This window comes from Marmota monax, unplaced genomic scaffold, assembly GCF_021218885.2.
Source record: "Marmota monax isolate L192 unplaced genomic scaffold, Marmota_monax_Labrador192_F-V1.1 WCK01_AAM20220418_F8-fsc01865, whole genome shotgun sequence".
Taxonomy (NCBI): domain Eukaryota; kingdom Metazoa; phylum Chordata; class Mammalia; order Rodentia; family Sciuridae; genus Marmota; species Marmota monax.
Window position 1 is genome coordinate 1 of NW_026692609.1, and position 26,156 is coordinate 26,156.

Genomic DNA, 26,156 nt, shown 5'->3' on the forward strand with positions numbered 1-26,156 from the left:
TCCGGGCAGGCCTGTGGACGTGGAGATCCGTAAGAGCATTCCATTTTCTTTTAATACCTTTCAAACACCTTCTGATTTGCGAATGTCTTTGGGGAAGGCTATATTTAGTCGTAGGTTTTAATAAAGGCCATTCATGAGGATCATAAAAAAACTTATGAAGCCAGCCAGGGCCGGTGGGCAGCCCCCATCTGACCTCTCATCCAAGGCTCATGCCTCGAAGCCACCCCCAAAAGGCATCCTGACAGGGCCACGGGCACAGAACCCCCCACCCCCATGGTCATTTAATTAAGGACATCAATAATTAGAAATAGTTGTTGAATAAATGAACGATCTCAAAACAAGGTCCCCCCACGTCATTTCCAGGGTGGAGGGTATGTTTTTAAATTTGAACAAAAATTAATTAACTCATGACAATTTTGCTTTTTGAGGGGGTCACCATCAGATAACTGGCTTAGGTACCACCTCAGACATTTATCATTTCTTGGTGTTGGGAACATGTAAAATCCTCTCTCTGGCTGTTTTGAAGTAGATACTTGTTGTCTAGCATGGGTTGTGGAGGGTGCGTTGTTATGCGTGTGAGTTTTAACTGAACAGGCATCCACGGAGGTCAGAGGCAGGGTGAGGTCTGGCCTTCCCCAACCCTAATCCCCAGACTGATGACGTCACCCTACTTGGAAAAAGGGCTTTGCAGATGTAATTGAGGGTTTTTTTTTTTTGTTTGTTTTTGTTTTTTGGTACCGGGAATTGAACTCAGGGGCACTTGACCACTGAGCCCCATCCCCAGCCCTATTCTGTATTTTATTTAGAGACAGGGTCTCACTGAATTGCTCAGGGCATAGCTTTGGTTGAGGCTGGCTTTGAACTCACAATCCTCCTGCCTCAGCCTCCCAAGCCACTGGGATGACAGGCATGAGCCACTGCATCCAGACTAACTGAGGGTCTTGAGGTGAGATCATCCTGGATTTAAAGAATCCTCAGCCCAGTGGCAGGTGTGTCATCAGAGGTGAGGAGGGACGTAGGGTGGACTCAGACATCAGAGAGGAGGGGCCACAAGAAGACAGACACAGGGCCTGGAGCCATGCAGTCACAAGCCAAGGAACCCTGGGTCCAAGAGGCTGGAAGAGGCGAGGGAGGGCCCTCCCCTAGAGCCTTCAGACAGTGTGGCTGTGCCCACAGCGTCATTTTGGGATTCCTGGCCTCCAGAACTGCCAGAGAACAATTTCTGTTATTTTAAGCTGCCTGGTTTCAGGTAATTTGTTACAGTAGCTCCAGGGAACCAGTGGGCCCCACAGTCCTTTCACTTAAAGACACAGAGACGGTGTGGCTGCCACATGGCTGTGCGTGCTGTCTTTGGGGGCTTGGAGTGAAAAAAAAATTAAAAAAAAAAAAGGTTTCTTAGTATGAAGGGTGTGTCCCTCCAGCCACACACCTGCTTCCTGGTCTCCTCCCAAATTCACAGGGCAGAGTCCCTCCTTCTAGAACCCCTGGTGGTGACTCCATTTGGAGACTGGATTGTCAGGTTAAAATGTGCTCATTAGGACCGCGCTAGCCAAAGTAACCACCATCCCAATGGGGCTTCTGTGAGCACAAGACAAGGCTGAGATGGGGCGATGCACCCACCACCTGGGCCACACCAAAGGTCACCCAGAAAGGAGGGGAGGGGCAGATGTGCCCTCATGGGTCGAAGGAGGAACTGACCTCCCGACTTCCACCCACCAAGGACTGTTCCTAAGTGCACGGTGGCCCTAGTTCACAGGAACGGTGGGAACGGGGGGGGGGGGACTGCACCTTGTGCTCCTCTGTCCACCCGAGTGACAGCATTTGTCACTCACTAGTTAGCACTTGGCATCAAGGCCATCTTGGGTGCTGGTCACTCTCTAGTGGTCAGTCTCCCAAGCACTGATTTGCTCCTCCACCCTGCTCTGCACCCACGAGCTACCTGTGTGCGCCTGGCGCTCTGACCATGTCTCGGGTCTCCGGCTGTCTCAGCCTATGTGAGGCCACAAGAGGAAACAGGAAGTAGGAGGGAAACAGGACGGGGCAGGGGACTCCCATACGCTTCTGGGACTCCCATACCTCTTCTTCTGTCTTTGCACGACTGACTTCTTGTGTCTCTCATAGGGACACTTGTCACTAGATCAACATCCATTCCGATGACACAGGACCCTCTCATTTTGAGATCCTTCATCACATGGGCAAAGACTCTTCTTCCAAACAAGGTGACAGTTACAGGTGCCAGGGGCCAGGATGAGGAGGTATCTTTGGAAGGGACACCTTCTCCTGGTGCCTGCTGAAGCATTTTGCAAAGACAGATCTGCTCGGGCCCCTTGGGCACCTTGAGGTGGGAAGATCATGTGGTCCCATGTGTACCCTGGAATCTGCTAAGTATGTTCCTGGTAGTGACGTCTGTGTGCTTGTGCTAGGGTAGACGCATGAGCTCCGTGCATCTGGAACTCAGGGAGGAAGAGATGGGTTCAAGGACACTGCATCTGAGCTGGTCTTGGAGAATGGGGACAGGGGTTGCTTCAGAAAGATACACACATGGCCCAAAGTTCACAAATAGATGCTCAAGAACAGGAGCCAACAGGGACCTGCAAACCCAAACCACAGCGAGACGTGGCTTTACCCCCACTAAGGTGGCCAGAATGGGTGGAGACCTAGTAAGAAGCGTGAGAAGAGATGGGGAAACGGGAACCTTCAAATGCCACTGATAGGGAGGTCACAGGTGCAGCTGCTGTGTGGCTCAGCAATGCCCCTCCCAGGAATACACCCCTGAGAAACGAAGACACACTTGCACACAAACACTTGAAAGCTCATGGCAGTGTTATCCACAATAGCCACAGGTGGAAACAGCCCAGATGTCCATTAGCAGAGGACTGGGTGATGAAATGTTCTTTATCTGCCCATGAGATATTATCCAGCAGGCACTGGAGGGAGCACCTTGCTCGCAGATGAACCTCAAAAGCAGGATGCTAAATGAAGGAAGCCAGTCACAACCCCCCCTGTGCGGGGGGGGGGGGTTGGGCGGGATCTGCTCTACTTGGAGCGCTAAGCAGGGGATGTGGTTTTGTGTCCAGTGTTGCCTGATTCCATTTGCATGGAAAGTCCAGAGGGGGCAACTCCAGAGAGACAGAAAGTCGATCCGTGGTTGCCAGGGCCTGGAGGTAGAAGGAATTGGCCTGGGACAACTAAGGGGTGCAGGTTTCCTCTGGGGGGAGGGGATACAGACATTTTAATATTGACAGTGATGGTGGTGGCTACAAAACTTGGCAAATATACTGAAGACCATTGAGTTGTACATGTTAAGTGGGTGAATTGTAGGAAGTGGATTGTACCTCGATAAAGCTGTCAACGACAATCACAACCAAATCTCGGATTTTCTGTGTAGTAGCTTCACTCCTCAGGTCCCCATGTCCTGCCTGCAAAATGGGACTGTTCCCAAAATGCACATTCTACCAGTGACCCTGCAGTGCTTAGTAAGGCTGTTTCTCCACCTCCCAAAGGGAGGCAGGGATCCCTAGTCTAGCCCCCATTCTCAGGGCTGTCTTAGGAATCCATGGTAAAGTACAATAAGAAAGGGATACAAAACCACATCCCCTGCTTACAGCTCCAAGTAGAGCAGATCCCGTGCAACCCCAAGCAGAGGTTGGAATCTGGCGCCCCCTGCCGACAGGACCGGGGCATTGCGCTCTCCCGGAGCCACTTCAGAACCTGCGCCTGCGCAGAATGCAAGCACTCAGGCCCGCCTCTTAGGGGTGTGACCTCCTCGGGCAGGTGCGGCTTTGGCCACGCCTTCTTCCCTGTGGGCGGGCAGAGAGCGGGGCCACGTGACTTTATTCTAGCTTTCTGTAGATGGCGCGCCCAGGGCTGCAGCATGAAAGTTGTCCAGGGCAGTCGCTGTCCAGAGGTGCTGGAATTACAACAGAGGGACCTGGTGCCATGTCGCGACTGATCGTGAAGAACCTCCCGAATGGGGTGAGGAGAGAGCCTGGTGTTGGGAATCTGAAAAATGGGACCCTTTAAGCCCTTTATCCGCGCCTAGCACAGAACCCAGCCCGTGGTAGGCTCCCAGGGAAATCGCGCCTGATTAGTGAGTGAAGAAGCTGGTGGATGGTTGTGGTGATGTTTCCCGCTGCGGTGTACCCAAGTGGGTCGTTGTTCCTGTTTCATTGTCGTTTTTCTTGGATAGAGAGCACCCACGCCACCGGTGTGGCCAGGAAAGCATGCCCCAACTACCAAGCCAGCCTTTTGGATGGTGTGAGAGTGTCTTCTGAACTCCTGCCTCCATCCTCGGGTGTCTCTTTCCCTAGACAGAGAATGTTAGGAGCTGTTTCGTTTTTATTGTGTGGTTTTTCTTTTTTTCTTTTTTTTTAGTTTTGTTTTTTTCTCTGTCATGTGGGAGGCATTTATGCCACACAATTTAAAAAATCAAAACTGGACCGTGATATGTAAAATGAGAAGCAAATTCTTTTTGCTACATCCTATTCTCCATCTCTCTGAGAGATGGTTTGTTTTTAGAAGGATTCCCCAGAGGGTTTTCTACATACCCAGGTACTTTGCTCACCCCTATAGTTTATCCCAGGGACCATCTGCTGATTCCCTCTACTATGAAAGATGAGGACTTTACATAATCGATTCTTCTAAATATTCTTGTTTTTAACTATCCTGCTCTTTACCTGAAGTGGTATACTTTTAAGATATGTATTACTGATCCATCTATCAGCTTTTTGGTACCAGCTGTTGGTACCAGGAATTGAACTCAGGGGCACTCAGCCACTGAGCCCCATCCCCAGCCCTATTTTGTATTTCATTTAGAGACAGGGTCCCACTGAGTTGCTTAGCGCCTCACTGAATTGCTGAGGCTAGCTTTGAACTCTGGATTCTCCTGCCTCAGCCTTCCATGCCGCTGGGATTACAGGTGTGTGCCGGCTCCCAGCCATCCATTAGCTCTAAACAGTGTCTCCTGATGCTTCACTTAGTTGGATGAGAGTTTCAGCATGGCCACCCTTCTTTTCCCTCCTAGTTTCATTTTGCATCTCAGTGTGGCTTCTTCTCCCATTGTTCATCTTTTTATTCTAATTTGTTGCATGGACAGCAGAATGCATTACAATTCATATTACACATATAGAGCACAATTTTTTACATCTCTGGTTGTGTACAAAGTATATTCACATCATTGGTGTCTTCGTACCTGTATTTTATATAATGGTGTCCATCACATTCCACCATCATTTCTAACCCCATGACCCCTCCCTTCCCCTCGCACCCCTTTGCCCTATCTAGAGTTCATCTAATCCTCCCATGCTCCCCCTCCCTACTCCACTATGAATCAGCGGCCTTATATCAGAGAAAACATTTGGCTTTTTTTTTTTTTTTTTTTGAATTGGCTAACTTCACTTAGCATGATATTCTCCAACTCCATCCATTTTCCTGTAAATGCCATGATTTTATTCTCTTTTATTGCTGGGTAATATTCCATTGCGTATATATAACACATTTTCTTTATCTGTTCATCTATTGAAGGGCATCTAGATTGGTTCCACAGTTTATTATTATTATTGTGAATTGTGTTGCTATAAACATTGATGTGGCTGTGTCCCTGTAGTATGTTGTTTTTAAGTCCTTTGGGTATAGACCAAGGAGTGTGATAGCTGGGTCAAATAGTGGTTCCATTCCAAGTTTTCCAAGGAGTGTCCACACTGCTTTCCATATTGGCTGCACCAATTTGCAGTTCCACCAGCAATGTATGAGTGTGCCTTTCCCCACACATCCTCGCCAACACTTATTGTTGTTTGTATTCTTAATAGCAGCCATTGTGACTGGAGGATGTGAGTAGTTTTGGAAGTCTTAGAGTAGTTTTGATTTGCATTTCTCTAATTGCTAGAGATGTTTTCATCGTTCATCTTGCCTGATGAATGAAAGAATTAACAACAAGCATTAACAATAGTAGTGAGCCCTCGGAGAGTTTACTGTGTGCTAGGCGCTGTTCAGATGTGTTAGGTGAAGTAATTCATTTACTCCTCACACAACCCTGCAAGTCGGCTTCTATACCCATTTTAAAAGTGAAGAAACCAGGGCACATCAAGGTAAAGTTATCGGCCTGAAGTCACTCACGTGTGATAACTTATACAACAGTGACAGAATTGAGGTGTCTGTCTGGAATGAGCAGTTCTGACCAGTGCTCCTCCCGTCTCGCTTAGCATGATTGCATGCCCTTGTCTTAATTATCTTCCAACAGATAAACATTGGGTCCTGAGTACTTCTGGGGTTGCTGACAGTGTAGACCGAAGTGGACAAGACTTGGTCCCTGCTTTCATGGAGTTTGCAGGGGAAACAGATCAAGATGCAGGGATTGAAGTGTGAGCCCGTGCTGTGGGAGCACAGGGGGCTTTGGTTACTGACCCGCAGGGTCAGCAGGGCTGCCATCCTTGCGGAAGCTGCAGGGTCTCGGAGAGGCTTCCTATGGGAGGCGGCAGAGGAGCGCCCTGAGAGTGAAGGGGTGCTCCGCGGTCACCGCAGCAGCAGAATGATGGGTCAGACCTCAGTGAGGTGTCCCCGTGCAGTGGGGGCGCGAGTTCACTTTTGTAATCTGAGCTGACAGAGCTCTCGATTCTGTAGACCTTGGGCAGGTCATTTATCCTCTGAGGATCCCATTTTCTCCTCTCTAAAATGTGCATAAAAGTCCCTAACTTGCTGATTGTGAGATTTGGATGAGCTCGGAGTTATTATCCAGCTCCTCTGGAGATTTCTTCCTGCTGGGCAGCCAACGCCTATGGGTTCCTCTTACTTCAAGCTTGTTTGGTTGTTTGTGGCTGCCCCGGTGCCCCTTGGACCCCCTACCAGACACTTGAATCTCCTCTTCTGGGAAAAGTCGCTGAGCTGTGAGGGTGGTCCTGGGGCCTTGGGGATTGTGGGACCAAGTTCTGTCACATTTCCATGGCTGCCATAACAGGTGGCCACACTTCCTGAGGTGATCCAGTGCGTATTGATTCCCACAGTTTTGGAGGTCAGAGATCTTAAGGTGTCAGCAGGGCTGCCATCCTTCTGAAGGCTGCAGGGGAGAATCTGTTCCTTCACTTTTTCAGCTTCTGGAGGCTGCCTGCCCCGCGTGGCTCCAGGCCACACCCTTCAACTTCAGTCTGCAGAGTGCTGCGGAGCATCTTCCGGTTTCTCTCCCTCTGTTTCCCTCATTACATCTCCTTCTCTGACTCTGATCTTCCTGATTACTTAGGACCTGGGTAATGCAGGGTCCTCTCCCCATCTCAGGTTTCCTAATCGAATCACATGGAAAATCCCGTGTGCCATGACTGGTGTGTAACCAGTGTCTGGGGGGCTAGGGTGCGGGCATCCTTGGGAGGCTGTAAACAACAGAGCGTGCATACTCCATCTGGCACTCTTTCTGCCCAGCCTTCTGAAGTGGCTACTGGGCAGCGGCATGATGATGAATCTGTCCTTGGTCCTAACCTTGTAGCAGCCACACAGAGCACCGAGACATCCTGTGGCCCTCGTGAGTCTCATTTCTTCACCAGTGACATGAGGAGGGCTTGCCTGAGGGCATGGCTCCAGTGTCAGAGCCTGGACTGTTGGGAGTCATTGGGACTCCAAAAAAAACTTCCCCATCCCCTAGAAGAGCCGTTCAATGGTGAGCCCTGCTGGCTCACATGATCTTACCCACCAATCAGAAAGCACCCCATGCCAACTGTCAAACCCTTCAACCGTTAAACTATCATAACTGTCAAACCACCCCTGGCTCTATAAATATGCAGAGCTGTTCCTCAATAAACGGGCATTTTCTCCAACAACGAGCCTTGTTCGTTCTTTCATCGACCTGGCCTGACTGGCACAGCACACTGCCACCTCCTCCTCTCTGTCGCCCCTAGAGTCCTGGAGCCCCGGGTTTCTAGCCATTTGTCCCTTTGCTGAAGGACTCTCCAGCTCCTCCCATCTTCTGTTCCAGGTGAAGGAGGAGCAGTTCAGGCAGCTCTTCATCGCCTTCGGTGCGCTGACCGACTGCAGCCTCAAGTTCACCAAAGTTGGCAAGTTTGGCTTCATCGGCTTCAAGTCCGAGGAGGAGGCCCAGGCTGCGCTGAACCACTTCAACAAGAGTTTTATCGACACATCCCGGATCACAGTGAGTGGGCCCTGCCTGCCTGTCCAGAGTGTCACCCACCGCTCCACCTGTCAGCGACACTTGGGTCCCAATGCTGTCCTTTTTAGGCCCTGAGGCCTTTGGCCTTCCTCAGCGGTTCCTGCTCTTCTCTGTGTAAGACTCTCCTGGAAGCCAGTCAGACTGCTGCTGGGCCCGCCATGGGCTCTGGCTCAGTGCGGGAGTCACGCAGAAGAACAGGCCTTCTGGAGCCTCGGTGGCACCTGTGCTGCTGGCCAGGAGGGCACTTGAGCCACAGGTGTGTGTCCTTCACTGCCCAACAGCAGGCGCTCAGGACCCACTGGTGGTCCCTGTCCTCAGGAGCACTGACAGACGCAGGTGCTGAGTTCAGGGTGGTCACTGGGTCAGGGACCCTGGGAGAACTGAGCAGGGCCCACCCTGGCCAGGGAGGGGTCAGGAAAGTTTCTTGGAGGAGGAGGTCCCACAAGGGTCACCCACAGGTGTTCATTGACATGATAAAACGTCCCCAGCCCTTTGCTGAGAAGGGAAAATCCAAGATGGAGCAGCATAGAGCTGAGGCGAGAGACAGCCTCACCTCTCGCTCTGTGTGGTGTGGGCGTGGTGGCCTGCGGGGTCACCAGGCGTGGTGGTTCATCTTTGGTGACAGGAGTTGGAGTCACAGCCTTTTGACCTTCATCATAGACTTAAGGGACTGCTGTGGAAGTCCACGCAGCCAGGATGTGACCAAATGGCAGGCTCTTTCTTTGGGGAGGGTGGTTGGTGACCAGGGCATCCTTAACTGTCTGGGAGTTGTCACTCCGGGCTCCCAGCAGGACCGGCCCTCACCAGGGTCACCTCTGAGAGTGCGTTGGAGGCTTTGGTCTGGAGAGGTCTGGCTCAGGCTTCATCCTCAGCACACTCCTGGCCCCGGGGCCACCCTGTCTCCTGTTACCTAGGAGGTTCTCCCAGACCAGCGGAGCTTGCCTCGTGGTCACCAGTGATCCCAGGAGCATGGGTGTCCCCTGCACCTGCCGTTGCTGATCACTGGCCTACATCACCTCATTCTGTCCTCAGAGCCACCATTTGGCATGGATGGTCCTGAGTCCCCAGTCTCTGTCCCTGAGGACCTGGGTTACCTGGGGCAAGTTGCTTCACATCTCTGTGCTCTAGTTTTCTAGTCTTGAATTGGGGAAAGCTGTGGCTTCACTGCCCGCTGTCAGGAGGCTCAGCGTGTCCACGGTCCTTGTGGAGCACTCGGGTGCTGCGTGGAACTCCCCAGTAGATGGTAGCTAGTGTGGTGCCTTCGTGGAGGACAAAGCCAAGGCGGGGTGGTAGTCCTCTGCTTCTGCTCTACTAGTGGCAGCTGCCTGTCTGTAAAGCCCAGGTTCCCAGGTGCTGAAGGGCGGGACCCTCAGGACTGTGGCTGTCACAGCAGGTGTGACAATCACCCTTTCTCATGCAGGTAGAGTTCTGCAAGTCCTTTGGGACTTGAGCCCCGAGCCTGGAACAAACATGCCCAGAGACCAAGGCAGCCCGAGCAGCCCTCACAAGGCTCTGTCACCCCGGAAATTAAGAAGGTATTCAGGTGACTGCACCGGCACCGGGCCTGTGTGGGCAGGTGGTGGCTGTGGAGGGGTCTGCAGTTCCATCTGCATTCCCCCTCCCGTGTGGCCCTCATCCTCTGCCTCTGTTTTTAGGATGATAAGGAGAAAAAGGCCCCACGTGAACTGGAGCAGGTGAGTCTGTCCTGTTGACCGAGAGGGCGGGGGTAGCCGGTCGGAGGGGTGCAGGCTGGTCCAGAAAGCAGAGCCCACACCTCGAGTGTCCTGCCGTGTCCCTGTGGACTCGGGGTCCACCAGAGATGGGGAAGTTGCTCGCCCTGCTGGGAGTTCGGAGGGCTAAGCCCCACTGAGTCCTCTCTGCCTCTTCTCCTCTGTCCCTGCTGCCCACCTCCAGTGCCCCCAGCTGAAGGAAGACACCTAGTTCCAGGAGTTCCTGTCGGTTCACCAGAAGTGGACACAGGTGGCCACTTGGGCAAATGATGCCCTGGACACTGAGCCCCCAATAGGGAAGAGCAAGCCAACCAGTGACTACCTGAACTTTGACTCCGATTCTGGGCAGGAGTGTGAGGAGGAGGCTGCTGAGGAGGAGCTGGTAGGTGAGGCTTGGGCACTGTGCCTTTGAGCCTGTGTCCCTCAGCTGCAGCCCTGTGGCCCACCAACACCTGCTGGCAGGCACTGGCTGCCCCTCCCTCAGACACCAGGCCTGGGGCTGTCCACACATGGCTCGGGAGCTTTCTAGTGGGGGGATGAGGTCACCTGCAGACAGGTCTGCCATGACTAGTCCTGGTCACGTGCTTGTCAGTCGGCAGTGTTCACCGATTGCATGCTGCATGCTGGGCTCTGGGGATGTAGCGCTGAGCCGTAGACAGGAATCCTGCCCCTTGGCGCTGTCAGCTGTCATTGTGGTGAGAGGAGAGGAGTAAACAGATGAGCACCCAGGGACGCGTCATGGGGTCACAGCTGCTATGGAGAGGAAGCAGGAGAGCTTGGGAGGGAGCTGCCAGGGAAGGCCTTGCGGGGTGGGTGAGCCTTTGTCCTCTCAGGCTCAGCGTGCTGGGGCAGCTGGTGGCCAGTGACCAGCTGCAGTATGGGGTGGCAGCTCTGGTTGGGGGTTGGTCAGGCTGGCTGGGGGCAGAGGATGTGAACGTAGTGTTACCTGTGCACCTGGCAGGCTTTCTGTGCTAAGCTGCAATCTGGAGGATTTGTGGGATGTGGTGGGACACATAGCCGGGGGCAGAGAGGGGGTCGCAGACCAGGGCACAGCATCACAGGGGCTCAGGACAGGGGAGCATGTGGCTGCAGGGCAGACTGGCTCTGGGCACTGGGGCAGGGAGGGTGGGGCCCAAGGAGCTCGCACAGGCCTGGAGTGGAGGGGCTGGGGCTCCATCCTCAGTGTCCAGAAGTCACGGGTGGGGGTGTGAGGCTAGAAGGACAGTCGTGACAGCCGAGCAGGCACACTCCTCCCTCCCGGCTGTCTCTGTAGCACCCCTCAAGAGCCAGCATATCACCAGGTGTCCCCGTAAGCCGTTCACACCTGCGTGCTTCCTGCAGGGTAGCAGAGAGCAGGTGAGGAAGCTAGGGGCCCAGCACTGGAGCTGGGCTGGGGTGAGGTCCTAATGTTTGGGGTGTTTGCTGCCTAAGTAGATGATGGAGCGTGGCTCCCACCCGGGTTATGTGGGTGGCCCTATGAGATGATGGGTGGGTGCCGTAAAGTGTTCACTGTAGAAATGGTTCTGCTGTGTAAGTGCTTTCTGTGGCACATGAAGCCCCTTAGTGTACTTGACACAATCAGGAAGGTGACTGATGACTGGGAGGAGCCATCCAGAGGAGAGCCTGGCAGGCGGCAGGGAGCCATGGAGCTGTGTGTGTGGCGCGGGAGCTTCACCCTCTCGCGGTGCCCATCAGAGGGTTTATTGGGCCGCTGGGCACCAGGGCCCTGATTGTGGTGATGTGGCCTCAGGCCACCCCTCAGGTTTCCAGCCCTGTGCTGCCCGAGTCTCTGGCTGCTCAGGAGGGTGACCTCCTCCCCGCCCCCTGCCCTCTCAGCAGAGCAAGGCCTGGAAGCTAAGGCAGCTGCCCAGCGGGGGCTGTCAGACATGGAGTACCTGAATCCAAGATGGTGGCAGCCGAGTCCTCTTCCTCAGAGGAGGAAGAAAGTGAGAACGAAGCTGTAAACTGTGACAGAGGCAGCGAGGAAGAGGAATCCCCTGCTGCCCCCGACCAAGGAGCAAGGGAGCCCAGGGACCCTGCCTGGGAGGGGGAGGCCGCAGGAGCCCTGAGCCCGGGTACGTGCCTGCAGGAGGGACAGCGGGGATTGTGTGCCTGTCTGGGGGTGTGGCCCCACAGCTGGGGGTGTGACTCGGAGGAGAGCCCAGCAACCCGCCACGCACTCCCTGATCCTCTGGGCTCATTGCCTGCTACACGGGAGGGGTGGCCTGCCGGGGCTCTGGGCACAAGTGAGGTGGTGATGGCTGGGTTACTTGGTGTTCAGTCACAAGGCAGGCAGGTGTGGGTGGGCTCCTCGTTGATGGACAAGCCTGCTATCACTGGATGCCATCACAGTCGCTTGGCAGGCGTTCTCCTGCCTCCATTTTATAGGTAAGAAAACTGAGGCCCAGAGAAGGGAAGTGACAGGTCAGGCCCCAGGCCCGGGTCTGCCAGGCTATGAAGTTGAGATTGTAAAGGTGGACGCGACTCCCACCTGGAGTCCTGTCCGCCAGACACAGGGCATGCGTCCCAGTTCCTTCGTTGGAAGCTCCAACAAGAGGAAGGGGCTCCGACTGCCGTCTCCTCTTCCCCTTGCTCTTCTCCGCCCTCCTTTCTAATGCCCACCCTGTCCCTGTCCATGGAAGTCAGAGGGTGAGGGGTTCAGCTCTCAGCTCTGACCCTGTCTGACTGCTGGGCCCGAGGGTGCTGCAGCCCCACAGGCCTCTCTGATCCTCATCCGGAAGGGACCTCCTCGCAGCACCTGTATGTCACCAGACAAGCAGACATGAGTGGTAGCAAGGTCTCTGCCCTGGGGCTCCTCCCATCTCCCCTGGCCTTTGATGGCCTGGGGCGCTGCTCGCCCAGCCATGGTGCCCTGAGCCCTGGCTACAGCCCTCAGAGGCAAATGCAGACCCCACAGATGCCACCTCCACCTGTGCCTGGACCCTGAGCCCGTGGCGGGCACAGATGCGGCACTCTCGTGCTACCCCATAGCCTCCACTCCTAGAGCTGCCATGTCCCAGTCTGTCCCCTGCCACCACTGCCCCAGGGAATCCACTGTGGTCGTTTCTCTTTGTTCAGACAGAGAAACCAGCAAACCAGAAGGAACCCACCATGGCCCACACCGTGAACCTATGGGGAGCCCCGTTCAGTGTCACAGAGGTAGGTGCTCTGAGGACGGGAAGATCACCTGCAGGCGCAGAAGGGGGTGGGAGGGGAGCTTCTGTTGCCTGAGGCCATTAGTACCTTAGTGTCTAGAGCAAGAAGGAATATGAGGCCCAGAGGGCTGACAGATGACTTCAGGGAAGGAAAGAGATGGCTGCCTACAGCTAAATAAAACGGCTTGGGGCCTGGGAAAGGCCAAGTGGTCAGTGTGGTCTCTGTTGGGAGCGCTCACCCTGCTCCCATAGGGGCAGCCGTCTCGGACACAGGTGAGGGCGTAGGTATTGCTGCAGCCCAGCTCAACACTGTTTCCAGAAACAGGCTGCAGGCCAGACGGAGCATGGGCTGCAGCTATCCGGCTCTAGGTCTGCGCCAGCAGAGGAACCTGTCTTCATTTCCCTCCTGTGATGGTCAGAGAAGCTCACTACAGGAAATTCTAAAGGACACAGCTACGTGACTAGAATGTAAAAGTCACCTACAATTGGGATGACCACGTGGGTTACCATCCACACTGACCTGCGAGCTGGGGTATAGCCAGGTGGGGTGCCAGGGTGCAGTACAGTTACTGCAGGTCTAAGGACTAGAGCTGGAGGTGCCAACTGTCCTTGGCACAGTGGGCAACCCTGCTCAGCATTCCTGTGTCCCACTCAGTGGCAACCACTGGTACTTTGGGGACATGCCTTCTTAGATGCTTTTTCCTGTGCACTGACACTGGTCTGGTTTCTCATTCCCATTTTGGTTTGCAGCGTCCCTGCAGCAGGACCCTGCTTGGTGCCCACCACTGCCTTGTTGTGTAGTCTTCCTTCCTCAGGAGATGCTTTGGTAAACTTTCCTGATCTCTTAAAGTTGACGTGGGAGCTACTTACAATTTATGCTGTTAGAGATACTGAAGCAATTCCTTGTGATTAGGGGTCAGTTTTTTTTTTTGGGGGGGGGTATCAGTATTGAACCCCAAGGCATGTAACTACTGAGCCACATCCTTATCCCTTTTTATGTTTTGAGACAGGGTCTCACTAAGTCTCTGAGGCTGGCTTTGAGCTTGTGATCCTCCTACCTCATTCTCCAGAGCCACTGGGATTACTGGCCTGCCCACTGTGCCTGGCGTAGTTAACTGTTTTTGAAGAAAAGATGAACCCTTGCCTTACTCCTCCTGATAAAATCAGGTTCAGATACATCAAGGATTTGAGCTGAAAAAGTTTCTTTCTAAGCAATTTGTAAAGTTTCGTGGGAAAAAAGAAAAAAAAATGGGTTGATTACCTACCTACTTACCAGCCCAAAGCTCTGGAAGGCAGCAGCTGTCGTGAAGTCACAGTGGTTCATAGCCTAACAGAGGCAGGAGTCTAGTTTCTCTAATTTACAGAGATTTTTATGAAGGATTTATGACCCCACAGAAAAATAACACAAAGAACAGAAGGTTTTCAAAGAACAAGAACTCTGGTGGCCAGTGCACATATTTGGATTCTGTCATGATTATCAAAAAACAAAATCAAAACTGGAGTTCACACTTTTCACTTGCCAAAATGGTACGCATCGTTCATGTTTGGCAATAAACATTTTCTTGCCTTTTAGAGGGCCGCGTGGAGCTCCGGGCAATTTTACGGACATCCAGGCCTTTGCGGAGCTGGTGCCTGGCCAGGGCTTTCCCCCAGGTGAATCCCGGCACACCAGAGCCTGGATGCGGGAACGTTCTTGCAGCCTTCCTGTTATTATTTATAACTCAACGTGTTGATTTGCAGTCATTGATAAGAACAAAAACCCAAATCAACCCTGAAGCTCCATTTCTGGGGAAGTGGTGTGTCCGTGGTTTTGGAGGGGAGTGGTCTACCCCTGCACAACATCTGGCCTTGGTCAGAAGTGCTCTTGATGGGAGCATCTGTGGGGGGCTGCTGGCCTCTAGTGAACAGAGACCAGGTGTGCTGCCTGAGCCCTGCCAGACACAGGACAGCCCCCTCAACAAAGAGTCACTAGCCCAAAATGTCACCAGTGACAGGTTAAACTTGGGTTAACTCACAGGGACACGTGAAAATGGTGTAAGATGACGTATCACAGAAAAGAACATGATGACAGGGGAGACCCCCAAGGTGCCGCGGCCAGTAGAAAAGGCCAGGTGTGGAGCAGGACATGGCTTCATCCCCAGAGGAACCTAGCTGTGTGTGACCCACCATGCTGGCTTTCCTCTGGGCAGGGGAAGGTTTGGAAAGAATCTGGTAATTGCAAACTTGGATGCAGTAACGCGAAAGCTCAGAACTTGGCTGGGCTTCTTCCACTGCCCTGGAGCACCCTGATGTGTCCTTCTGTCCTTCTGTCACCTTGTAGGACAAGCTACGTCCAGGCGGGGGCCTCAGGGGCTTCCCCCAGTGCCCAGATGGGAAATGGATCTGCTGCTTTTGTTTTGCAGAAGGAGCCAGGAAGAGTGAGCTGGCCTCGGAATTAGGAACCAGTTTGGTCTCCTGATTTGTATTTTTTAGTATTTGTTATAATTTTATACCCTGAATGTTCACATATTTTTAAAAATGTGTTTAAATCTCACACATGTCCAGAGAAGGGAGTAGTTAAGAAGGTTGGAGGGCTCCCTACAATGGAACTTTAGGTTTGTCACTGTGATTAACGTAGACAAATATCCGTGCTTTAAAGAGAAGTAAGAAAAGCCAGCTTTAACCCTGGGCGGCTCTGCGGGTGGGCAGTCCCCTACCTCTCTGCACATGCGAGGTGTTGCCCCAGACCATATCTCCCCAGGTGTCCGCTCCGGGCTGTGAGCCTCCTCCCCTGGCCTTGGAGCCCTGGGTCTGGCTGCCTGGAGGCAGTGAGCATGGCTGGAAGGAAGGTGGATCTGGGAGAGGTGGGCATCTGCCCAGCCCAGTGGCCAGCTAGGCCAGAAAGCCATAGGAGACCAGTGGCAGAATATCCACATCTCAGAGAACCATACTAAGGCTCTGTGGCCACTGGGTATCTGGACCCTGGGGTTGGGAGTGTCTTGACAGGAAGAGGCCAACTCGGCAGAGTGGTCAGGTCTGGCCGAGCTGGCACCCAAGGAGAAAGGTGCTCCTGCGTCGGGGTGGTCCAGTGCCCTTGCTGTGTCGCGTCTCGTCCCTCCCCTGCTCTCCCGCCCAGCTCACCAGGATGATGGTTCAGGCAGCCATTTCCTGGAGCTCAGCAGAGGGCCGTGTGAGGGCAGGGGACAGAACCCCTGCCCAGGTTCACAGCCCAGCCAGCCACTTAGGAGCCCTGTGACCTGGGACTGGAACTCAGCCTCCTTTCCTCGTATGCACAAGGGGTCAGACCTGTTGTCCAGCTAGGAGGGGTCAGGGTCAGCCCTGGACTTTGTGAGCACTGGGCTCTCTCAGAGTGCAGCTGTCGGTGTTGGTGCTGGTGGTGGGGCCACTGGTTCATGGCACCTCAGAGACCAGGCAGGACAGCCTGGGGTTTAGAAAGGCCCGCTGGCCAGTGCAGGGAGGGCCGCTGGCATTCGGAGGTAGTAGAGGCTTTTGCTTGTGTGGGCTGGTGGTGGAGGCTGGGGGAGACTGTGGTGGTGTAGATGGGATGCTGCTTGGCGGCTACACGGGTCAAGGCCCAGTGAGGTTGAGGCTGTGGAGGCCTCTGCACCTGCTTGTTGCTGTGTAGTCACCCACAGCTACCTGCAGGGTGATGTAGAGGTGACCCTCCAGTGCTGGGCTGGGTTACATCGGCCATCATGAGCATTTCTTCTCTGCAGAACATGGTCAGGGAAGGGGTGAGGCTGGGAGGGAGGCAGAAGGGGCCTGGGTTTTGCACCTTCACCCACAATGCCAGGCGGGTGCTGAGTGCTCCTCCAAAGGGTGGCCAGGTGGGGGTCAGCCTGTGCCGTGGCGGCTCCCGCTTTCTGCACCTAGCCAGGTGCCCACGTCCTCAGACTCCGAGCGTTGTCAGAGCTGGCAGTTACCTTGTCGTGGTCCTCTCTCAGGGTACGTCTTCATGGATTTCAGCAGCGAAGAGGAGGTGAAGAGAGCCCTGAAGTGCAACCGGGAGTACATGGGTAAGGAGGCGCGGCGCTGCGTCCCGGGCTCCCTGGCTCCCACGTGGGCCCTGGCTTAGGTGCATGTGCTGAGCGTCCCCTCCTGCTACACGCTCTGAGCACTGAGGGTCCAACAGCAAACAGGCTGCAGAGGCAGGCGGTGCTGGAGCAGGTGATGGGCACATGGCCCTGGGACAGCGTCGGGCAGGCAGGGTACGAGGTGAGGGCTGGGGAGGAGGAGGCAGGTCTTCCCCAGGGTGGCCGCTGGGCCTCAGGGGCACGTGCAGCCTGGGGTGAGCAGCAGGCCTGCCTAGGGCGCAGGGTTGGTGGAGGTGCAGCAGGTGCACCGTTCATGAGCTGGGACGTGGTCCTCAACCCATCTGTGGCATGGACGCCTACTGGGGCAAGTGTGTGGGGAAGACAGGGGTCCCCAGGAGTCCTGCCAGCGAGTCAGGCGGAAGGTATTGACTGAGTGCTGGGGTGCAGGCAGAGGCAGGCGATCCCTGAGCCCTTGGGAGGCGCGCAAGCAGGTGATTGTCCAGGGTGGCTGTCACAGCAGCCTTTCCCAAGACAGAGCCGCCAGCAGTGCCTGAGAGCGGGCCAGAGCCCAGAGGATATGTCCCTGTGGCTCCCGAGGGCTGAGGCCACGTGGCAGGCCACATAGGGCCCAGGAGGATGGTGCTGGCCGTGGCCCTCTTCGGCCGGAGCATCTGGCGGGCAGCAGTGAGAGGCCTGGGTCACCAGCCAGGCCTCTGGCAAGGTCTGGGCCTCCTCGGAGCCCTGACCCCTCTGCTCGTGCAGGTGGGCGCTTCATCAAGGTGTTCAGGGAGAAGCAAGTCCCTATAGCCAAGGGGCCCCTGCAGAAGAGCGCACAGCCATGGCAAGGCTGGACACTCCGGGAGAACAAGGAGGAGAAGGACGTGGCCAGCTCTGGAAGACTCTTTGTGCATAACCTGCCCTACACGAGCACCGAGGAGGATCTGGAGAAGCTCTTCTCCACCTATGGTAGGACCTGATCCTGGGAAGCCCCTGGCACTGGGCAGCCCCCTCCATCTCCCTCTAGCTCTTGGCCTTGGACAGTGGCCCCAGCTGGGGTCTCCTCATCTTAGAACAGGGCTTGCTGACCCTCCCTGGTGCAGATGCAGTGGCATCTTTTGCTCTCTGAATTTGAACTTGGATTTTTCTCTCCTTTCTTTCTTTCTTTTTTAATGGTTCTGGGGATTGGACCAAGGGGCATTGTACCACTGAGCTGAATCCCAGTCCTTTTCATTTTTTATTTTGAGTCGGGGTCTTGGTAAGTCAATGAGGCTGGCCTTGATCCTCCTGCCTCAGCCTCCCAAGCCGCTGGGATTTCAGGCACAGCCCCAACGCCCGCAGAGCTGGGATTCTCACTCTCTCTCCAAGCACCAAGCTGGAGAGATGGAGGCATTTTCCTGGGCTTCCTTGGCTGCTCGGTGTTGGGATCCAGCGGCCGCACAACCCCCAGTACCCGCAGTGCTCCTCTGCCTGGGAAGGCTGTCCTTTCTCGTCTTCAATCCAAACCGAACTTCAGAGAGGAGGCCACAGCCAGGGCCCTTTGTTCTTGCCTCAGTTGTTACTTCTTGGACTGGGAACTTGCAGGCCTGTGGTCGCGCTCGGCCACACGGGGCAGAGTCTGTGGGGAGGGGTGGCTCACGGGGCACTGCCTGGAAGTGCTACCCAAGCCCCTGTCTCTTGGGAGGCTGGCCAGGACGTGGAGCATCAGACACAGCGTGACGTCCATGGAGGTCCCACATGGGACCTGAAGGTCTGGCCATGGTGTCCTGCTCCCCAGATCCTCCCACACAGGCTGGTGCCCTGGCCACACAACAGTGCTGCGCAGGACAGGAGGGGGATTGTCCATAGGCTCCAAGTGCCTATTTGGGAAGAGGAAGACCCACAGAGGGGACGTGGTCACACCCTGGTGTTCAGAATGTCCACTGCAGACAGTGTCCTCTGAGTAGGACAGAGTCACAAACACTTCCGTGGCACTAAGTGTAGCCGGTGCTGGGTAGTAACCACACACTGACTCTTGGACCTTCGAGGCCACTCTGTGTTTGGGGACTGTTGTGCCATTCACAGGCAAGAGGAGGAGGCCTGAGTGAGTGAGGTGACCAGTCCAGGGCAGGCTGCACGTGAAGCGGGATGGAGCCAGGTGCCCCTCCTCCCCCACTTAGTAGGCACGAGGGACTATGAAATGATGCCCTTGACCTTGGGCCTGGTGGCTGGCACAGAGCAGCTGTTCTGTGTTCCTGTGGCCGACCCCTTAGTGCCCGGCCCTTTCTCACCCTGAGCTCAGGCCCAGCTCCAGCCCCAGCAGGCTGACGCCTCCCCTGTCCTCAGGTCCCCTGTCAGAGCTCCAGTACCCCATTGACAGCCTGACCAGGAAGCCCAAGGGCTTCGCCTTTGTCACCTTCATGTTCCCTGAGCACGCGGTGAAGGCCTACGCGGCCGTGGACTGACAGGTGTTCCAGGTGAGGTGGTCTGTGGGCACCAGGTCACTGATCCTGGCAACAGAGAAGGCCATGCCAGGCAGCTGTATGAGCAGGCGCGCGTCCACGTTCTGGGTCCCAGGACCCAAGGTGGCCTGCCACGTGGTTGTCTCCAGTGAACTACTTGAAGGGACGATGCTGCGAGAGGGGAGCTTGCTGGGGTATGTGGGTGGCCCTGAGGAACCAGGAAGCTGCTGCTCTCCCAGTGTCCCTGTGTGGTGTGCCCAGGCCCGGGCCAGGCCACCTCCAGTGCTCCTCCATCCATCTGCTCATGGCATATTGGTCTTGTGGGCACTGGGCCAGACTGGTCCCCGCCGTGTGCAGCTCACAGTGTCCTTGGCAGGGTCTGCTGGGGGAGTCGGGGGCCGTGGGGTGCTCACAGAGGGGTACAGTTCCCTTGGCGTGGCTGTGTCGGGTGCCCCCATCCTTAGCTGGACGGAGAGTGACCACGTGGCTTTCTGCCTGCCGTCCCCGTCTCCCATCAGGGCTCAGTGCTGAGTCCAGCTGGCTTATGAAGAGGGGACACACTGGAGGGCGGGGCTCTGCTTACCTCCTGCTCTGTCCCCTCAGGGCAGGATGCTGCATGTGCTGCCTTCCACCATCAGGAAGGAAGCCAGTGAGGACACAGACGTCCCCGGCTCGTCCTACAAGAAGAAGAAGGCGTCTGAGGACAAAGCCCACAGCTCCAGGTCCTTGTCCGCCCTGCGTGGCCTCTGTGTCCATCCAGGCTCTGCCGCCCAGGCCCTTTCCCTCTGTAGGGTGGGGCCTTCAGGGACTCAGTGTCCCCACTGCACATCAGGAGAGTGGGACTGTGTCAGCATAGGTTCTGAGGTGTCACCAAGGGCTGGGTCCCTGGCACAGAGCAGGTGCCGACACTTGTCAGGGCTTGGGTTTGCGGCCTCACTGCAGGCCGGGTGCTTGCCCAGGAGAGCTGGCGGGGGGCGGGGAAGGCCGGCGAGGCTCTTGGCAGTTTTGGTGTCTGCGAGAGGCCTGTTGGTCCCTGCCTGACCCATTCTGCCTGCCCCTGCCCTCAGTTCCCACAACTGGAACACGCTGTTCATGGGGCCCAATGCCGTGGCCGATGCCATCACACAGAAGTACAGTGCCACCAAGAGCCAAGTGTTCGACCATGTGAGTGAGCCTGAGTGTCTTGCGCGCGTTGAGTCCACAGACTTCCTTCCAAATGCTGTCCACGGTCGCCCTCTGCTGCGGTCGATTCAAGCAAACCCTGGAGTGTTTTTCAGCCACTTGGCAAAGGACGTCCCTTGGTTCTGCCCATTAGCTGCTTTCTCCATTGTCTTTACCCTCCCTCAGGGCACTCGGGTCGGCGCTGACCATTGGAGTTAGAGGGCCGGCCCCGTGTGTAATCATGAGCGCCCCAGTAGCCACACGTGTATACAAAGAAACTGGCAAAATTAATCTTAACAAGACACCGTCTTCAACCTGACGTCCAAAGTCTAGTCACTTTGATGTGAGCAACATAAAAAGCCACACTGTGTTTCCTCCCTTCTTTCCAACAATCCACTGTATTTTGTGTGTAGCACGACCTGGATCTGAACTTGCCACACTTCAGGTGCCTGGTCGTGTGGTGGCTTGTGGCTGCTGGGCTGGGGAGGGCAGCCTGGCCTGAGTTGGAGGGACAGCCACAGCCTCTCAGGCCCCGCCCATGCCCTCTGAGCACTGGGGCTTAGCAGTGCCAGGACAGGGGTCCCGCCTTGTAGTGCCACCTAGAGGAGGCAGGGGAAGAGAGGAGGGCTTGGGGGGGCTGTGGCAGGAAAGTGGGCGGGTGGGGAGGTGACAGAAACAAGGACTGCCTGTAATGGGGTCAAGGTCAGCGCCTGCAGAAGCCCCAGGGTGCAAGTGGAGCCTCATAGAGACCTGCCCACTGCGGGAAGGGAAGAGCCCGAGGGTGGGCAGAGAGTTGGTGTAGCACCAGAGCGTGGTCCCCACCTCAGTGCAGGTGGGTGACAGCACCCTGAATCCCCTCCCCACTGGGCCTGCTCAGGTGGCTAGGCTCTGCCTGACGGGCCTGGCCTCCTCTTCTCTCCCTACAGAAGACCAAGGACAGCGTGGCCGTGCGCTGGCCCTCTGGGAGACTCAGCGCTGGTCCAAGAAGTGCAGCACTTCCTCATCGACAACGGCATCAGCCTGGACTCTTTCAGCCAGGTGGGTGCCCGCTGCCCCACTGTCCCCACCTCTGGGGAGTCGACTGCTGCTGCTCCAGAGCTGTGGATGGCCCAGGGGAGGCTGGGGGTGTGGGTGGGTCCTGTGGTGACTGAAACCAAACCAAGAGCTCAACCTCAGAGTTGCCCCTCCCAAGGACAGGGACAGCCAGCTCCTGGGGGCGGTGGGCTGCTCCTGGGGGCATGGGCTCCTCGCTGATTCTGCTTCCCACACCTGTGTCCACAGGTGGTCCGCAGTCCCAGGAAGAGCCCTCCATGCTGAGGTGCCAATCTCGATTACTGCCCAGCAGCAGGGCGCCTGTGAGGTCCATCGGGGCTGTGGTCAGTCACTGTCAGGATCTGGTGACTCAGCTGGGGCTGGGATTCGATCCCGGGGGTCTCACCGGGTGCCCTAGGCCTTCACCCTCAGCAGAGCTGCCTGTTGGCTGTGGAGGCAGCAGGTGGCGCCTCCTGGGTCCTCCAGGTGCCTGGCCACTGAGCCCCCAAGTGTGCACATTGACTAGAGGCCACCAGGTCAGTGCCAGTGTCCAGCTGAAGAGCCCTGCTGCCGTCCCTCACGTGGCCTCTCCTCCCTGCAGGCGGCAGCAGAACGAAGCAAGACTGTGATTCTGGCCAAGAACCTCCCGGCAGGCACCCTGGCGGCCGAGCTGCAGGAGACCTTCAGCTGTTTTGGGAGCCTGGGCCGCGTGCTGCTGCCCGAGGGTGGCGTCACTGCCATCGTGGAGTTCCTGGAGCCCCTGGAGGCCCGCAAGGCTTTCCGACACCTGGCCTATTCCAAGGTAGGCCGCTGGGAGCTGCTGCGGGGAGAGGGCCCGGGAGCTGGTGTGCCCACTGCCCAGCACGGGCTTGGCCTGGCTCCACCTTGGTGCTGGTCCCGCCCCCCCGCCCTCCCTGAGGACGCTGCAGGAAGCTCCCTGGGCCCCTGCCCAGCTCCGGCCATCCTTGGCCTTCCTTTCCTGCCCCGACATGGGTCTCCCTGGTTGGCTGTGGCGCCATCCGTGCCTATGGTGAGCTACAGCTGGTCCTGCACGCAGGGCCGTCCACGTGTGCACACGCGTGTATCCGCAGCACAGGGGCTCCTGGGGCTCCATGACAGGTGGCCGTGAGCCAGGTGGCCTAAGACCACACCGTGCACCTGTCGCAGAGCTGGCAGGCAGGCAGGCATCCAAGAGCAAGGTGTGGCCAGGGCTTCCAAGGGCTCTGGGGAGGACCTGTCCTGCCTTTGCCCACTGCTGGGTTCCCGGCATCCATCAGCTCCCTGCACCACTCCTGTCCCTGCCCCGTCTTTACGTGGCCTTCTTCTTGGTCCCAGATCCCTCTCCTGGGCTACAGCCCACCCAGATAACCCTGGACCATCTCGGGGTCTTGATGGTACTTTCAGGGGATGCACTGATAGGTCTTGGGGGTCTAGATGGCCATCTCTTGGGGAGCCACCTTTCACCCACCACAGGTCATTTGTCTGCCAGGCCCCTTGGTGCTTTGCAGGCCGTGGTCCCCAGTCACCCGCAGGCAGGCCTTCCTGGCCCCCTCCAGCCCTGGGGGTTCCCAGCTGGGGCCCTGCCCATTGCACCATCAGGGCTTGGTGAGAACCTGGCCTGCGAGACTGCGGAGTCTCTGGTGGCCCGGCCAGGAGCCGTGCCTGGACTGCAGCCGCCCCTTCCTTCCCCGCTGCTTCGGGAAGGAGTCCCCATCACCAGAGTGGATGATGGCGAAGGCACTGTCCAGGCGCAGCCTCCCCTTTGACTCTGACAAGGGTTTTCTTCACTGACCATTCCCGTCAGCAGCCTCGACTGAGGCCCAGTGACCCGAAGTCACACAGCTCCTAAGTGGCACCGCCAACTGTCCAATCCCCAGGCTGCTCCCTCTCCCTCCTGAGCACATTTTTTTCTTTTTATACCAGGGATTGAACCCGGGAGTGTTTACCCACTGAGCTACGTCCCCAGCCCTTTTTTATATTTTATTTGGAGACAGGGTCTCACTATGTTGCTTAAGGCCTTGCCAAGTTGCAGAGGCTGGCCTCAAACTTGCTAACCTCAAACTTCCTATCCTCCTGCCTCAGCTTCCCAAGCCGCTGGGATTACAGGTGTGTGCCACTGCGCCCGGCTGCTTGTTTTTTTTTTCCTGGACATAAGTAATCTTTGAGGCTTGAATGCAGTATGAAATTTGAAGAGTCCCAAAGGCTGTAAGTTGACAAGTCTCCCTCCCACCCTGCCCTGTAGTTACCCAGGGGCCTTCTACTGAGGTGGCTATTAGCAGTGGCTGTCTCAACCTTTTTTAAGAAACCCCTGGCACACAGGTCTCCTCTGAAAGGCAACAGGAACGCTCTTGGCTTTGTGACTTGCTGACTTGCCCTGGAGCTGCCCTGTGCCAGCAGTTCCTCCCCTTGTCACAGTCCCCATTTCATCCTCTGACTAGAGAAAGCACCCAGGGCACCTGGAACCCATCGCAGGTCAAGGCGACAGAGACGTGGCCTTTGCCTCTCAGCCTGGGCCCGAGTGTTTTCCTCAGGCACCCAGAGCACTTGGGGTTCTGGGCTGCGCATCTCCTGGCTCCTCTGCCCTGCCGAGCACCCATCTTCTCCACCCTGGGGCGCGTATTCTGCACATGGGACTGAGTCCCTCTTAGCTGTGTCCCGTGTCAGGGACCACAGTGTTGGCACCTTTGGCTCTGCAGTTCCACCATGTCCCCCTGTATCTCGAGTGGGCTCCAGTTGGCGTCTTCTCCAGCACAGCCCCTCAGGGGAAAGAGCCCAAGAAGCATCTGTGGGAGAGAACATGGTGGAGCCAGAAACCGGCAAGAACAGGTCAATGTCGTGGGCAGGCTGGCGAGGGGTGGGCAGAGAGCCAGGAGCAGTTCAGCAGACCGCTGCTTTACGGCTTTGTTCATCCACAGACCAGCGGGTCTCGGTCTCTGATTATGCAGGTGTTAAAACATCCCTGAAAAACAGCATCAGAGCCGGGTGAAGGGGCCCACGCCTGTCACCCCAGCAGCTCAGGAGGCTGAGGCAGGAGGATCCTGAGTTCAGAGGCAGCCTCAGTGAGACCCTGTCTCTAAATACATGCAAAATAGGGCTGGGCTGGGGCTCAGTGGTGAAACACCCCTGAATGCATTTCCTGGTACCATAAAAAAAGAGATCAGAATCACGAGTGCACCGTAATGTAGCATATTTTTAGTTTGTCACCTAATGGTTAAGGGAAGAAAACCTAGATCTCTTCATACCCAGAAGAGCCCATGAAAGCCCAGAGCTCCATTGGTGGCTGAGGGTTTGGGGAGCCTGTTCTGGAGTGGCTCAGTGCCCTCTGATGTCCAGCGACTGCCCAGGCAGGAAAGGAAAGACCAATGTGTGTCCCCAGCCACAGGGGTGCCAGCCCCCTGGGTACCCCCTCACAGTGGGGCATTTGAGGCAGGATGAGGTTTTCCTTCAGGACTGTGGTGCACACTGCAGGTCATGGCTTGGCCCTGGCCCTCGCCCGTCAGGATGCCAAAACCTGAGACCCTCCCCGTCCCCCAGCTGCCCCTAGGAGACAGGCAGCTTCCCATGGAACCACGTAGTCTGGAGACCACGACCACGTCTTAGAATAGACACCTGGAGGGAGGTTCTGAGGACTGGGTTGTTTGACCCAGATGTTCAGATTTTACCTTCGGCCCACCCCCGCCACACAGGGCTTCCAGTTGCTCAGTTTACTAGGATAAGGATTTTCCTCTTAAAGATAGACTGTCTCTTGTTTACCACCCTCGTTGTTCTAATATATTTACAAAAAATTAAAGTGTTTTACGGTTTGGAAAAAAAAAGTAGAGGAGGAGTCGTCTCTGGTCAGCCAGTGTCGGTTGGATTCTGCGGCCTTCTCTGAGCACAGGCCTTCCGCCATGCCTGCGGCTCATGTCCGCTCCCCGTGGGTCTTCAGGACTGGCCGTCTGTGCCGCGTGAGGTGACCACCCCTCGCGGCTGGCTGCTGCCTGAGTTTGTTCCCACCAGAGGGTCCACTCCACAGCAGCATCTGCCTTGCTGACCACAGCACCCTGCGGAGTGCCAGGCCCCGGGAGTGACAGAGGGCAGAGTGGCACCTGCTCCCTGCCTGCTGGCCTGCCCTCCACGTCCTTCCACTCAGGAGCCACTGCTGGGGAACTGGCCGCCATGCTGGTGACGTGGGCAGTGCCGTCCTTGGCCCCCGCTCTGGGACTGGGCTGACTGCGTCCTCTCAGGCTGTTTCTGACCCCGACAGAGAGAGTGGTGCCCACACACCCTCCTGAGGACGCGGGAGATGCAGCCTACTGGCCACCAACACCCCCACATGGTGGGAACACTTGTCTGTAACTGGTGGCTGCTGCCCATGGTGACCAAGACAGGCGTGGCATGACTGTCCCCAGCATCTCTCGGCTGGTCACAGGTAGTGTCAGAGGGGGGCCTTGGGGGCAGACAGGCTCTAGAGCATG

At 56.3% G+C, this 26,156-nt stretch overlaps 1 protein-coding gene across 1 annotated transcript; it reads left to right on the top strand.

The window, feature by feature from the left end:
• Nucleotides 1-3,853: 3,853 nt before the first annotated feature.
• Nucleotides 3,854-25,844, top strand: LOC124093722 (probable RNA-binding protein 19). Its single transcript, XM_046446304.2, is given in 17 exon segments — nucleotides 3,854-3,975; nucleotides 7,958-8,131; nucleotides 9,570-9,595; nucleotides 9,597-9,684; nucleotides 9,805-9,843; nucleotides 10,118-10,265; nucleotides 11,739-11,954; nucleotides 12,958-13,038; nucleotides 16,979-17,050; nucleotides 17,831-18,034; nucleotides 19,391-19,521; nucleotides 20,110-20,228; nucleotides 20,574-20,670; nucleotides 21,594-21,620; nucleotides 21,622-21,705; nucleotides 22,301-22,501; nucleotides 24,396-25,844. Coding segments are annotated over 17 exon segments (2,010 nt in total). The 5' UTR covers nucleotides 3,854-3,939; the 3' UTR covers nucleotides 24,663-25,844.
• The last annotated feature ends 312 nt before the right edge of the window (nucleotides 25,845-26,156 follow it).